We start from the raw sequence: 14,581 nt of genomic DNA on the forward strand, positions 1-14,581 counted from the left end.
GTCTCCCTACCCCTCATTTACACTCAAATTAGAAAACTCCAATGTGAAATCCTTTGCTGGCCACAAGAATGTTGCTTGTGGAGCCACTGTCACCCCTTTACAGAGGGTGCTCAGAGCTCACTGTGGCCTGGATTCCCACAGGTCCACCGGTCAGCAGGAGCTGGCCCTCCTAGCACTAACCTGGCAGACGACATCACTCAGTGCCGTGTCTCCATTGCACAGTCTTGATACATAGGTGTGAAATGTGTCAGGGTATGTAGGTAGAGATGCATGTTTTAATATGTATTCATGCGTCTCTACCCATGCATGTGTTCATCTCGTATGCTCTTTATCTAATATATTCCTTGCATGTGATATATACTCTTTATGTGTGAGTGCATTTATAACTTAACATTTTTAGCCCACTGTTTTTACTGGCTAGACTGGGACTCTCTAAGACCACTAGGGCCCAGGGTGTGTTTGGCATGTGGCAGGCACCATGATGTTTTTGCCTGAAAAACTAAATGAGAGAATGAATGAATACAATGCTAAAACAAAATTGCATCTGTCTTTGCTGTGGTTAGAGACAGTGTCTCACAGGGATATCTGGGAAAAAAACAATGATGGGCTCCAACCTTCTGAACGCACCACCCCTAGTGTTCTGAATACTAAGTCACCACAGTGGGAGGGGCACATTTGCCTTCTGGGTCTAGACATCTGCGTCACAGTGTCAACGGGCAACGGGCACCAGAGCAAAGACTCGGGTCAACACTGAGTGCCCAGTGTCTTTGTCAGTGAGTGGGCTGATAGTCTCCTAGCCCGGGTGAGTGCCTCTGTCAACCAGAATGTGCCGTACAAATACAGGAGTTCCTTCTGTCTGGGGAGCAGCCTGAGGGTGGGACAGCCAGCCGGTAGGGTGGCTCTAAAGGCGTGCTCACGATGCAGACTGTTGGGTTCAAACACAGACCCTCAGTGCACTGACTGTGTGATCTCAGGCAGATGGCCAGCCTCTGTGTTGCAGGCAAAATAACGGCCCCCAAAGGGTCCATGTCCCAATCTCTGGAACCTGTATGTGACATTAGGGGGCATGGGAGGAACTATGGATGCAGAACTCTCAGCTGAGCTGACAAGGCCAGAGCAGCCTGGTACCCAGGTGGGCCAGTGTCATTTCCAAGGGGGGCCAGTGTCATTTCCAGGTGGGCTGGTATCATTATGAGGGTCCCTAAGTGAGAGAGGGAGGCAGGACAGTGGGAGAGAATGTGGGGCACAGGCAAAGGCAGGGAAGAGGAATGCTGGGGCCTTGGAAACTGGATCAGGCAAGGAGACAGACTTCCCCAGAGCCTGCAGGAGGAACGCAGCCCTGCCGACACTGATTAATAGTAAGTTCCTTTATTTATGTCATTCTAAGGGGCTAAGTTTGTGGTCATCTCTTGCAGTAGTCATGAGCCATTCACTGCAAACTGTGGTCAGTAATACTATTTATGCTTCGTACTCATCTTACAGGGAGTGGTAACAGCAACCTGACAGTATGGTTGTGAGGATAAATGAGTGAGCACACATCTTGGAGCAGTGCCACACAGAAGCCAATCAATACACTGTAGCTTTTCAACCAAATGAAATGACTTTTGCTAGGAGTAGCACAAAAATTGAATTTGAAAACACTTCTTAGTCTTTGAACTACACTTTCTTCTTCTTCCTTTTAAATCCTTTCCCAAGGACATTTTTTTCATTGCTTTAGAGAGAAACAAAGGAAGGGAGAGAGGAAAGGAGAAAAACATTGATGTGAGACAAACATTGATTGGTTGCCTCCTTTACATGCTCTGCCTGGGATCATGTGCACCCGGATCAGGGATTGTATTCACCTGGACTGTGCAGACCGGGGATCAAACCTGCAAGCCAGCTATGTGCCCTGACTAGAAATGGAACTCACAACTCTTCGGTTATGGGACGATGCTTCAACCAACTGAGCCATGCTGGCGGGGCTGAGCTACACTTTCTTAGGTGATGAGTTCTATGTGGAAAGTCAGTTTTTGCAGGACTTACTGTCCCCATTGGTGAGTGCCCCGTTCTGCTCACTGCTGGCAGGAACATCTGTGGCCAGGCTGGTCACTGAACGGCTGGTCACCTCCTTGTCTGAAGGCTGCAAGACAGACAGACTGCAGGAGTCAGACAGCTCAGGAGAGGGGAGCACCTGTGCCTTCTTCTAAAAATTAAAACTGCAACAACAAAACCCTACATCTACTACATCAGTTTTAATGAAATTAAATAAACTTCAGTTGCTCAGTTGTGCTTTGAACATTCTAAGTGCTCTGTAGCCACATGGGTAGCTGGTGGCTCCCATGTCACACAGATCAGACACAGGACACATTCCATACTGGTGGGAAGTCCTGCTGGACGAGGCCGTCCTGGCATTGTCAGGGTACTGTGGGTCCTCCCACCTGAGTTGTCAGGGGATCCATCCCCTCACTCCAGGCGAGGAGGGGACCAGAAGCCCTGTGCTGCTCACCACTATCGACGCAAGCACAGCCTCATCCTTCTTTCCCAGGTGCCATGATATACTATGTCTAAAAGGTGAGCTACACCATGCAAAATGTGGAAAAGCATCCCCTGTTGTCACCTGATGGGAAGAGAATTAAATCTATCTGTTAATGATAGATAATGTCATTAACTGCTGAGACTATTTCACAACCAGCCAAGTCTCTGCTTCAAGGTTCACAAAACAAGCAGAGGCAAAAAAGCACGTCTGCAAACCTTTCTTATTTTCATAAATTCAGAGAACTTGGAGGAAAGAACAGTCTTGGAGGTTGAAGGTTTTCTGCTAGGCTTGAAAGTGTAGGTACTACATGGACTAATATGCTAGGCCAAGCTATGGCTATGGATTCCTGGATCCTGCCTAGACACTGCTGATGGAAAGCACACCGGAAGCTTGGCCTGTCAGTCTCATATGTCTTGACTCTGGATTGAAAACCACATGAGAGCAGAGAGCACATGGCTTATGCTGTCATGCTCCAAAAGCTCATGGGAGTCAGCTGTTCCATTCAGTGAAGGGTGCCTGTGAAACAGGTCACTGTGTTAGGTGGCCAGAAACTTGAGAAGCAGATGCTAATATCATAGAAGGGAGGTTATATCTGAGCAGGTGTCAGGGGAGAGGGAGGAAGCCTCCCAGTAGGCCTCCAAGAACCTAACAACCTATCTCAGCTGAATTATCATAACCTGGGCTCTATCCACCATCCCTAAGATTCTTGAAGAGGACACCCACGGGAACCAGACAACCAGGGACTGTGAAAGGGGTAAGGGGTGGTGCTGAGAGCCCAGAACAGCAGCAGGTACACCGGAGCAGAAGGGGAGGGAACCCCAGGTACTCCCAGGAGGAGAGGGTCCTGGCAGCTTCCTGTCTGCTTGGGCACATATACCAGGCACAGTGAGTGAGCCTGGAGATGCCTCCCATGTGAGCTTCGAGCCTGCCTGCTGCCTGCATGCTTCATCCCCCTCCCCAAACAGGCTGACTCCGCATGTATTGCCTGATCATGGAAGATCATGTTAGGGACAGGAAGCATGGCCTCTGCTTCAGCACCATGTGGAGTTTAGGTGGGACCCTGATGAAGCTGACTGCCCTGTGAACACGAGGGTGGGCCCATTCCCAGCTTCTGGAATGATTCATCAGGTCAAGAGCATGCACCTGAGTGGAGAGCACAAGGCAGAACCAGTACACAAGGGGCCCAGCCACTCAGGCTGCTTCTTACCCGGTAGACCTGACACCCTCAGGGCTGGCCGGGACCCATAAGACTGAGGGCTGCGGAAACCCAGCAAGGCCAAGCCACATCTAGAGTGTGGGGGCTCCCATGCTCTGGTTAGCTTGATGGCCAGCTGTTATAGGGTGAATTTTATGTGTCCCAAATTCCTATGGTGAAGTCTGAAGCCCTGATATCTTAGGATGTGACCTTATTTGGAAACAATATCATTGTCGATGAATCTTGTTAAGATGAGGTCATACTGTAATCCTTACAAAAAGAGGCAGCTTGGATAGAGATAGCACACAGGGGAGGGAGGACACTATGTGAACATGGAGGCACCGAGGACAGCAAAGATGGCTGGCAAGCCAGTGGGACCTGGGAGAGAGGCTGGAAAAGATCTGCCCTTGAAACCAACTCCGCTGACTCCTTGATCTCAGATTTCTAGCCTCCAGACCTGTGAGACAATAAATTTGATATTTAAGCCACTTAGTTTGTGGTCCCTTGTTACAACAGCCCTAGTGAATGAACACATGAGCTGGAGCTGGGAGGATGCAGAAAAGAGGCATCCCTGCTGTAGGCTGGAGCTCTCACAGGATCTTCCCGGATGAGCACAACTGCACCTGTGTCCGACACCCTCCCAGCAACCTGGTTGCCTGCACCAGCCTTCAGCCTCTGTGAGAAGGCACCTGCAGGGAGGACCCAGCCCAGGCAGCCTGCGAACTCAGGTGCACACATGGCACACAGGCTCACCACGTTCATCAGGTTCTCGTGGTCTCCATTGTACTGTCTCGGCTTCTTTTCTCTGAAATGGAAAACAAGACATCACTGTGATATCAAACACACCATCTAAAATCAAACACACATACCTCTTCCTATCCTAATGTTTATCAATGTTGACATCTCTTTTAAGAACCAAGTTTAGCTGCTAAGGAAGCCAAAGCTGCTCAGGCACTCATCACTTGGCATCCTTGGCTGCCAGAGGGTCTGAAGGGTTGAGTCACAGCAGGGACCTGTCACTTCCTGCTCCCCCCTTCCTCCAGGGGTAGAAATTACAGGTTCTCAATAAGGGACAGAGGCAAAATCCGGAGTAAAAACTGATCAAATCTAGAATACTGGGAGAGTGATGCTTTTAAAAAAAATTCCAGACATCTCTTCACTTTTCTTAACTTGTAATCTTTGCAAAGTCACACACTGAAGTGGGACTCAGAAAATAATCAAACAAAATACAGATTTTGGCACATTGGGAAGGGTGCATAGTCTTGGGATGAGTCATATGCACTTCCAGTCTATGGAAAAGTCCATAGCATAAAAATAGAATTTATTTTTACTCAGGACACTCTAAGAGAGCCAACAGTTCTAGAGTTCGTTTCCCACAGAGATATAAGGCAACAGCGCCACCTAGTGGGCGAATCAATGACTACAGAGGCAGGTCTGGTGTTACCCCCGCCCCGCAGCAACCAGGCCCAGGGCCAGGGAGCCAAGGTTCTATTTCTTTCCGGTCACTCTGCCCAGCCCTGAGGCCTGGGTCCAACCTTGGCAGGCAGGAGGAGGCTCTTGGGTTCAGAGAGTCCAGCGTTAGCCCTCTTGACAGAAGCATTAGGGTAGGTAGCCATATCCAGACCATTAAATAACACTTGAGTCTCTTCTGAGGTTACTGGAAAGGGACTGGGGGTCTGCAGAGGCTCCCGGCTGCAGCCAACACGCCAGGAGCTGCACATACTGTGACAGTGTCTGAACACCTTGACAATCACTCTTCTTAGAAAGAACCCTTCTTCTCTCTGAGCAACGATCTCTTTTCTGAGGGTACAGACATTTTATATGAGTGAGACACAAAGGAAAGTGTATGTGTGGGGGGAGAATTCTAAGAAAAGACAATATGATCATTTCATAAACAGCATATCTCTCTTACAGGAAAACTAATCTGTTTCTTTAGAAACTACAGCAGCCCTAGATTATTACAAATCTATAATAAATTAGTCCTTCCAAAGCCAGGTAACAGCAGACATGCAGGAATTCTTAAGTAGTAGTAAAAAGCATATCTTCAATCCACATCATACTTGGATTTCCAAAAGTCCACAGAAAAAGACAATGGAAACTTTGACCAGTGCTCAAGAGAGCAGCAGGGATGTCACTCTGGGAAGTTTCATCCATAGGGCTCTTCCTGTTGCTCCCTGGCAAAGTCAGATATAGGTTTTACCCAACAGAACAAGGCCAGGACCCTTGGCAACAGAGATGTCAGTTAATCCGAACACAGAAGTTTCTGTGACCATCTGTGCAGCAGGCTCCCCTCAAAACAGGCTTTTCTATAGTGTGCTAGGGGCAGGACCATGTCACTTTGAGATTCCAGCAGACACACATGGCTCTCACCTGTTACAGCTGGAGCACAGGAAAATGAGGAAGGTGATGAGGAAGAAAGTGGTGGCAGCTGCCAAACTTCCCAAAAGGACAAGCTGCAAGTGTTCACTGCCTAGCAGGCTGCCAGAAGGTCCCATGGTAGAAGCAGGAGGTGCTGCTGGGATGGTGAGTACGTCAGTCCCTCAGAGCTGGAGACACTGGGTTAGGGCTGCGTCCGTGCTCTGCCTGCGGAGAGACTAGTCTGTTTGCAAGGATGTCACAGGTAACAACAAGCCAGCATCCCATTGGAAGGAAGACTTTGCAGAGTCAGGGAGGTGAGTGCTCTGGGTTCAACTGGACTTTTGATCCCTCACTGTCAAAGACTTTGTCTCCTCACCTACAAATATAAACCAGGAATGTTCAAGTGCTGCACAGTGTGTGAGGTGATGGGTGTCTGATCATTCTGGAATGTTTGGGGACAGATTCCTTATACGACTCCAGGTACTCCACAGCAAACACATAAATGTGTACCTGGATTCCTTTTTTTCCCAGGCAGTATACAGCATTTATTAAGTTTGCATCTTCCCCACCTGTCTCCCTAGCTCCCCAAGCCCACTTTTCTTCCAGAAGGTTTCAGGTCAGTGCAATTAAAGAAAGAGAATGTCTTTACATTCACCTTGTTAACAGTAGTCTATGCTGAGTATGTAACTACTTTCAGGGCCAGCTTTCACAACACTTCTATGAACATTCAGTAAGTACATTTTCAGGTGAATGGATGAATATCATTGCTAAGAAACATCACCATCAGTAAACAAGAAATTATGAACCACAAATGAAGTATAAGAGCTGTACCAAGTACATTTCAGTACCTGGCATGTGCCTGGGCCTCTGCTAAATACTTTCTTCATTTAATCGCTGCCCTAGCCTGTGAAGAAGGCACTAACTGATAATCTGTTTTTTTTTTTTTCTTTCAGACAAAAAAGTTGAATGGCAGAGACATTGAGTAAGTTCCCTTCTAGGTGTCTCAAGTGAAGATGCGTTTGGTCTCTGACTCCAAAGCCTCTAGTCTCCACCCCTAGAGGGCGCTCTGCTCCCTTCTTAGTACTTTGTCTCTTAACTGCACATGGACAGATTAGTTTTCTGAGCAATTTCAAGTAATAAATTTTGAGAAATGGAGTAGTATAGTCAAATTAATGATCTTTTGTCAGAGAGGTCTTATTTAAAGAACATTTGCTTTGATCAATTCTAACTTACAAGGAATAGCCTCTAGCTTAATCTCAGGTTTCACGAACAAGGTAAGCAGATAAAAATTTTTGTCTTATAATAACAAGCCAAAATTCAAAAACTTATCTTCTTGAAAAATACTGTCCATGTTTCTATTCTTGTTTGTTCACTAAAAGAGGTGTCACTATTTTGCCTTCATGGTGAGCCCAGCCAGCCAGCACTTGGTGGCTTCATGGTAAACAGGAGAGCACAGAGAAACAGAGGTATGAAGGCCATTTCTGCAAAGGCGTTTCAACTGGACCAAGTTTTCTCCAGGTGAAATATTTTCCATATATATTAATATTGACAAAAAGCTGGAGAAAAAGAAAAAAAACGCTACATACACCTGCAATGTACACAGAGAATTCTAGAAGACAAGGTGGTCGTTTTCCTTGGCCCTTGAATCAACAGGGACACTTTCCAATGCTCTCTAAATACTTCCTGTGTAGAAGTGAGCTTCCTTCATCCCTGGGCGGTTTGTCCACTCTCCTTGCACAGTCACGGGCAATCAGTGCCCGGCTAGGCTACTCTGGGTGGCTCCCACAGAATAAATGTCACCACCACTGCTTTCAGGACTTGTTGAAACAATGATTTATTCACTTCAAATGTAGATGACAAATTGGCACCACAGAAGTTATTAAAAAACATTCAAGCAAGCACATATCTTGGCGACCCATGAATACACATGGAATAAAGTTTTATGTATAGGTCCAAAGCACAACATATGTAATCTGTCGTGCAGGCATCTGCTTGCCTCCTCCTCCATCCCCTTGTTCACTCACACAGCAGAGCTAGTCAGTGTCTGTTAATGAAGTGCCAGCTTCTGAGAAAACAGCTTGCTTGTGAATTATTCCAAAGCCAGACATGCATCCAGCAGCTACTGTGGGGTATGTAGCACCCTCTCCATTTTGGTACATTTCTCTCCTCTCCCCTCCCCTCCCCTCCCCTCCCCCCCCCCCTTCTCTCTCTCTCTCTCTCTCTCTCTCTTTCTCTCTCCCCACTTGGGAGGCTGACAGCATATAATAAAATATATGAGGTGCCTCCTGATAAAAACAATGTAGGGAAAGAGACAATGAAAGCTGATTAGTGTAAGCTTCTGAATAAAGGATATAATTCAGAAAAAAAAAATGTGTTCAAACTCCTCTCGCACTCCTCTTCAACTAGAATTGGCTGAAAAGCTACTAAAAGAAATACTTTTTTCCAAAAGTTCTCATTGTGAACAAAAATCTCACAGTGAAAAGATTATCTGGCACATGTTTCTGAGTCAAATATATTGTAATCTCCAAGGCCAAGGGTGCTTCCACCTCCCAGAAGCCTCTGCTGGGGTTGGACAGTCCAGCGGGGGTGGGGATGGGGATGGTGCAAGGGCAACTGCCCTAGGAGGGGCCACACACACATGAGTTTGAACTCACAGCACACCTCCAGGGGGGTCAGTCCTATTTCAGAGGAAGTCTGTGCCCTGTTACTCTTCTCTCCTGCTCTTTTTTCAGGACTTCTATTTCCATACTTCTCCAGTTCGTTCCTTCTCTGGTCATAGCCTACTTAAATTTTGGTGGCTTACCTGCAATTGAGACAGATCTGCCCTCCCCCATGTGTGTGGCTGGACTTCTCCTCTCCCATATGAGTAGACAGACTCACCCCAAGGTGTGTAGCTAGATTGTCCCTCCTCAGCTTGTACAGATGTACAGACCCCATTTGCAGATGAACACATGTCATTTCCATGTTCTTTCCTGTTGGCCAGGATGAGCCTGGGGGCCTCCTGTGAACAGTCCAGGGCTTTCCTGGAAGTACAACGGCCATTTCCCCAAGGCTGGGCCCTCATACAGTGGGTTCACTGAGATTAGACAGTGCTCTGGGTCCTACTTTTGGTCTATTTTGAGCAGTGTGGAGATCCATGTCTTTCCCCATGGTTGGAAGGCTTCTTTCAGGATTAGCAGGAGAGGGGGAAAATAACACAGGAGGCACAGTGTCTGTGAAGCAAATAACCATGAAAGGAAGGGCCTACCACAACCAGGAGTGTTCACTGTGCTCTTTATCAACCAGGTGCTGCGAGGAAAAGATGACCCAAGGCTGCTAAGTCCATGACACTCTTATTGCCCTGAGGACCACCATGTCTTCTGCTGATTCCTGTATCAGGTAAGGTATTTTCTGAGTCTCCAGAATGAATCCATACCAGCAGAGGCACATGAGCAATTTGGGGACATCTTTCCTGATGTGCTCATGCTTGTTTTTCTCAATCCTGTTCTTACCCGCCTCAATCAAATTGCATTCAATTCTGGAATATTATTTCTTCAAAGTATAACAAATATTTCAGTGTCAGACCACATGTGTAACTATGCAGTGGGTTATTCATCACGGGACAAAGGGGAAGCAGCACTGAACTTGCACTCACATTTCTACAGCACCGATACCCCACTAAGATGAGCAAGCTGCAGAAGGTGGGAATTCTTTTTGTTTTAGAACAGACTCCATCATTGGCTGCATTGCTATACAACCATGACCAAGACTATAATTTAATATTAATGTGTGATATTGCTGTAAAGGAAGTAATACACCCCCTGCTCTGATTTTATATAATTTCAGACTACGGTGGGAACTTGTATTCTGCCCTGAGCAAGATCAGTGCATAAGGTTGTAGGACTTTTGTTGGGGATCGTTTGAGAAACTGGTCTGGACAATTATTTTGGACTAAAATATTTGGGGTAAAATTATTTTGCTCCATAACCTCTTATTCTTTCATACCCATTCATTTCATGACTTTAATCAGTATGTGATTCAATGAGTAGAAAAACTGATGGCCTTTTACTTTAAAAGCGGGTGCAATTTAACCACAAGGTGGCAGTATAACACCATCCTCAGCCCTAATCCTCAGGCTCTTCAAGCAGACTTGTTTTTGCTGTGTGTGCTGCTTGTCATTTTAATGGCCTCCATCAACCGAAACTATCAGCCTCCAAAAATCCATAGCGATGGGACAGAAAACAGACACAGACAGAATTAACAAAAGGTTCAGACCATTTGTGTTTTAGTCAAATCCTCTTTAACAAGTAGGTGCTCTGACCATGGGAAATTCTGTAAATAACAATTTGGTGGAGTGGGATGGTCAGGGAGATGAGCCCCAGAGCAGACACCTAGTTCCTTTGAGGCAGGTTGAGATCAGGGATGACTCATTCCCATTGCACAGCTGTCCTGGCAGACCTATAATTACACATGATAGAAACTACCTCTGCTGTGACCTCACTGATGGGCCCAACTCCTCCTTCCTGGTCATTACAAGGTGTGGGAACCACATGATAAAATGACAGTCTGAGCCACAGAGTCACCAAGCACAGTTAACACGGTGAGGAGCTCAGTGCTCTGCAGGGCTCCGGTCCAGGGCTCTCATCCTGTGAGGCATGCTGGCATGGCACAGGCCAAGGCTACACTGGCCTCTCAACAGAACCCGTAAGTCTCCCAAAGAGGTTGTAAGCTCAAGTATTTAAATTCAGGTAGATCTCTCTTCAGATCAAAGGCAAGCCTACTGAACTTGGTGACCAGGGCTGCCGTCAACACAGGAATCACCCAAGCAGATGTCTACTGTCTATCCTGCTAAGGCACAAAGATTTTCTGCCAAATAAGCTCCTTACAAGGATCTCCCCAATACCCTCCTTCCCTGAGTCAGGGGAAAGACATCCAAGAGCAGAGGGCAGTAAGGACTCCAGGGTAAGAGTTTCTTATTCACAATTTCTTACACATTTTGTGACATCAGTAGGGAGTGGTGTCTTGACAATTCTTTCTGCAGCAACTTCAGAGAAACACAGACCAAAGGCACCTGGAAAACTTTAATGTCACCAAGCTGTTTTGGAGGTGGCTCCTGGAGGCAGAGGGAATGGGTTTCCACCAGAGAGCAAGACATAAATCCTTGAGGCCACTGTCCGCATAACCTGATTAACTCTCCATACAGACTGAACTTATTGATCTGCACAGGAAATGGGGTGCTGGCCCTTTGGGGGGTGCGGAGGGCTCTGTGTGGTTGCCACGTGTCTTCAAAACCAGGTTGAACTTTCACTACAGAAGCCACACAGTTTACTGCTGGTAAAGCCTGGCCACCATGTTGTTTCCACCTCAGAGAAGCCAACAGGGGAGCGGCTTTGATGGGTAAGGAATGAACTCCAATGTCGCTTCTGCTCCTATCCTGACCTGAAAACAATTCCCAAGTTTCATATTTTTAATGGTAAATCTCCAGAGAGAGCGGGGGAGAGAGGTGGGAGATACTGGCTGATTCTTAGGAACAAAGCTAGGGGCTTCCTTTTGCCTCGGCAGGTCTAACCAGGTGTTTCAGAGAGTGTGCGGTCTGGCTTCCGAGTCCCTTTCTACCTGCCCTGTGTGTCTGCCCATCTGATGTAAACACAAAGCTCCGCCAGGGCAGGAATGTGTCTACCCCACTTTCCACCAGAGCCTCAGCATCTACGTGAGGTGGGCGATTAGAGCCAGTCAGGAAAATTTGGTTGAATACTTGTTTCTGTGGGAAGAATGATGAGAAGATTCTGAAGCTGACCAATTTATAAGGTAAGGGAGAGGAAGAGAACACAAGATGATGAGCACGTCAAGCTAATGATTCAAAAATAAACCAAGCATGTCTGAAGGCTGAACCTTAACTCTGTGGCATGAACACAGTACCTGGTCTCTGTGTCCTGTCACCAAGCTGATGACCATCTCCTGGGAAGAGGCAACACTGGAAATGTTGGCTTTTCTCTACAGAATCCTTGCCAACTGCAGGCCTCCAGCACTGGTGATCTGTGTCCCCAAGCTTAGTGTTGCTCTGACCCCTTTCTGGCATGATATCTCATGCTTTCACCATCCCCTAGGAGCTCTGACACATGCCCTTCCCCTCTCCCTCCCAGGGGGCTAGGCCTACATTTTTCAGACAAAAGAGGAACGATAATTATTCTTGGCCTCCTCCCCACATTCTTGTCTGATGAAGTCCCCCTCTGCCCAGTATTCCTCTTCCCTCCAGCAATCACCTCCCTTAGTTCCTGTCCATGGGTCAGGACTATGGACATGGGTCAGAACATGGGACATGGACAGGAACTAAGGGAGGTGATTGCTTAGTTCTTTGGCTTCTCCACTTCCTATACTGTTCCTAACATCCCCATTTATTTTGTACTTACCAATCTGTACTTCTTAATCCCTGTACCTTTTCCCCCATTCTCCTTCCCCCTCGCCACTGATAACCCTCCAAATGATCTCCATATCTATGATTCTGTTCTTGTTCTGTGTGTTTGCTTAGGTTGTTTTTTAGATTCAGTTGTTGATAGCTGTGAATTTGTTGCCATTTTAATGTTTATAGTTATGATCTTTTTCTTAAATAAGTTCCTTTAACATTTCATATAATAAGGGCTTGGTGATGATGAACTCTTTTAGTTTTACATTGTCTGGGAAGCACTTCATCTGACCTTCCATTCGAAATGATAGCTTTGCTGGATAGAGTAATCTAGATTGTAGGTCCTTGCTTTTCATCACTTTGAAAACTTCTTGCCAGTCCCTTCTAGCCTGCAAAGTATTGTTTGAACAATCAGCTGACAGTCTTATGGGAATTCCTTTGTAAGTAACACTCTGTTTTTCTCTTGCTGCTTTTAAGATTCTTTCCGTATCTTTAACCTTGGCATTTTAATTGTGATGTGTCTTGGTGTGGTCCTCTTTGGGTCCAAATTGTTTGGGACTCTGTGCTTCCTGGACTTATTGTATGTCTATTTCCTTTGCCATGCTTAGGGAAGTTTTCTTTCATTATTTTTTCAAATAATTTTCCAATTTCTCACTCTTCCTCTTCTCCTTCTGGCACCTCTGTGATTTTCATGTTGGTACATTTGGAGATTTCCAAGAGGCTCCTTATTCTATCCTAATTTTTTTCTAATTCTTTTTTTCTTCTTGCTGTTCTGGTTGAATGCTTTTTTCTTTCTTATGTTCCAAGTGGTTGATTTGATTCTCAGCTGCCTCCCCTCCACTGTTGGTTCCCTATAGATTTTTCTTTATTTCACTTAATGTACCCTGCAGTTCTGCTTGGGTATGTCTTATGCTGTTGCAGTACAGCATAGTGAGTTCCTGGAGTATCCTAATAACCAGTGTTTTGAACTCTGCATCTGATAGGTTGCTTATCTCCACTTAGTTTAGTTCTTATCCTGGAATTTTGTTCTGTTCTTTCAATTGGGCCATAGTTTTGTGTCTCCTCAATTTGGCAGCCTCCCTGTGTTTGTTTCTATGTATTAGGTGGAGCTGCTTTGACTCCCTGTCTTAGTAGTGTGGACTGTTGTAGAAAAGGCACATGTAAATTGTGTGGAGTAGAGCCTTAGGTAATTGCCAAGGCAGGGCAACCTGTTTCACTGCTTTGTGTCTCTGTGTAGGGGAGGGCTTAGAGAAGGGACAATTCCACTGCCTGGCCTTTGGAGACCGCCTGGGAGGAAGCTGTCTCCTAGCATTCACCCTGTTGTCAGTCACTTACCTTTCTCCCTTTCTCCCTGTATGCCACTTGTGCCCTGCCAGCTATTGCCCTGGTGCTAAATTCCAGAGGGGGTGGGTATGTGTGAGTCCTAAGTCTGTTGTGGGCCCTTTAAGTGGAGTCTCTTGAGAATCCTATAGATATTTTCAATGTCCCAACCCCCACTGATTTTTACATCCAGAAGTTATGGGGACCTATGTTCCTGGTGCTGGAACCTTGGGCAGGGAGGTCTGGTCTGGGGCTGGGATTGCTCAGTCCCATAATATCCCTCCCAGTTTTTATCTACCGTATGTGAATGTGGGACCACCTGTTCTGCCACTTCTCCGCACCATGTCACCTCTCTGCCCTTCCAACCCATCTGGATGAACACGGCTTTTTAAAATCCTTGGTTGTTGGACTTCTATGTAGCTTGATTTTCTGATAAATCTGCATGATATTTGTTTTGGAATCTTGTAATTTTTTCTGTAGTTGTGTGAGGAGATGAAGTGTGTTTACTTACACGTTCATCTTGACCAGAAGTTCTGTTTCATCGTATAATCACACCTTGAACATGAGATTACCAAAGTCTGTTGCAACTCAGTTGCAAAATTCAGTTTGCTGGAGGTTAAAAATATTTAGAATTAAGTTCCTAATGAGGATATATACTTTGATAAAAGATGAAAAACCCTCTATTGTTGAATTCCAAGTGTGTGGATTCAGAACAAAACCCAAAAGCTACAAGCATTTCGCTTCCACCATTTGTTATTAGAACCCACATTTGGTCACAACTGTAGCCTCACTCTGTTCACCAGATGCAGCC

At 46.1% G+C, this 14,581-nt stretch overlaps 1 protein-coding gene across 1 annotated transcript in view; it reads right to left on the reverse strand.

Moving 5' to 3' along the window:
• PAG1 (phosphoprotein membrane anchor with glycosphingolipid microdomains 1) overlaps window positions 1-14,581 on the reverse strand; it is a 131,190-nt gene that overhangs the window by 16,938 nt on the left and 99,671 nt on the right. The window contains 3 exon segments of the mRNA XM_028519017.2: window positions 2,023-2,119; window positions 4,464-4,515; window positions 6,081-6,293. Of these exon segments, the coding sequence (XP_028374818.1) occupies window positions 2,023-2,119; window positions 4,464-4,515; window positions 6,081-6,205 (274 nt within the window). The 5' untranslated portion in view covers window positions 6,206-6,293.

This window comes from Phyllostomus discolor, chromosome 7 (assembly GCF_004126475.2).
Source record: "Phyllostomus discolor isolate MPI-MPIP mPhyDis1 chromosome 7, mPhyDis1.pri.v3, whole genome shotgun sequence".
Lineage (NCBI taxonomy): Eukaryota > Metazoa > Chordata > Mammalia > Chiroptera > Phyllostomidae > Phyllostomus > Phyllostomus discolor.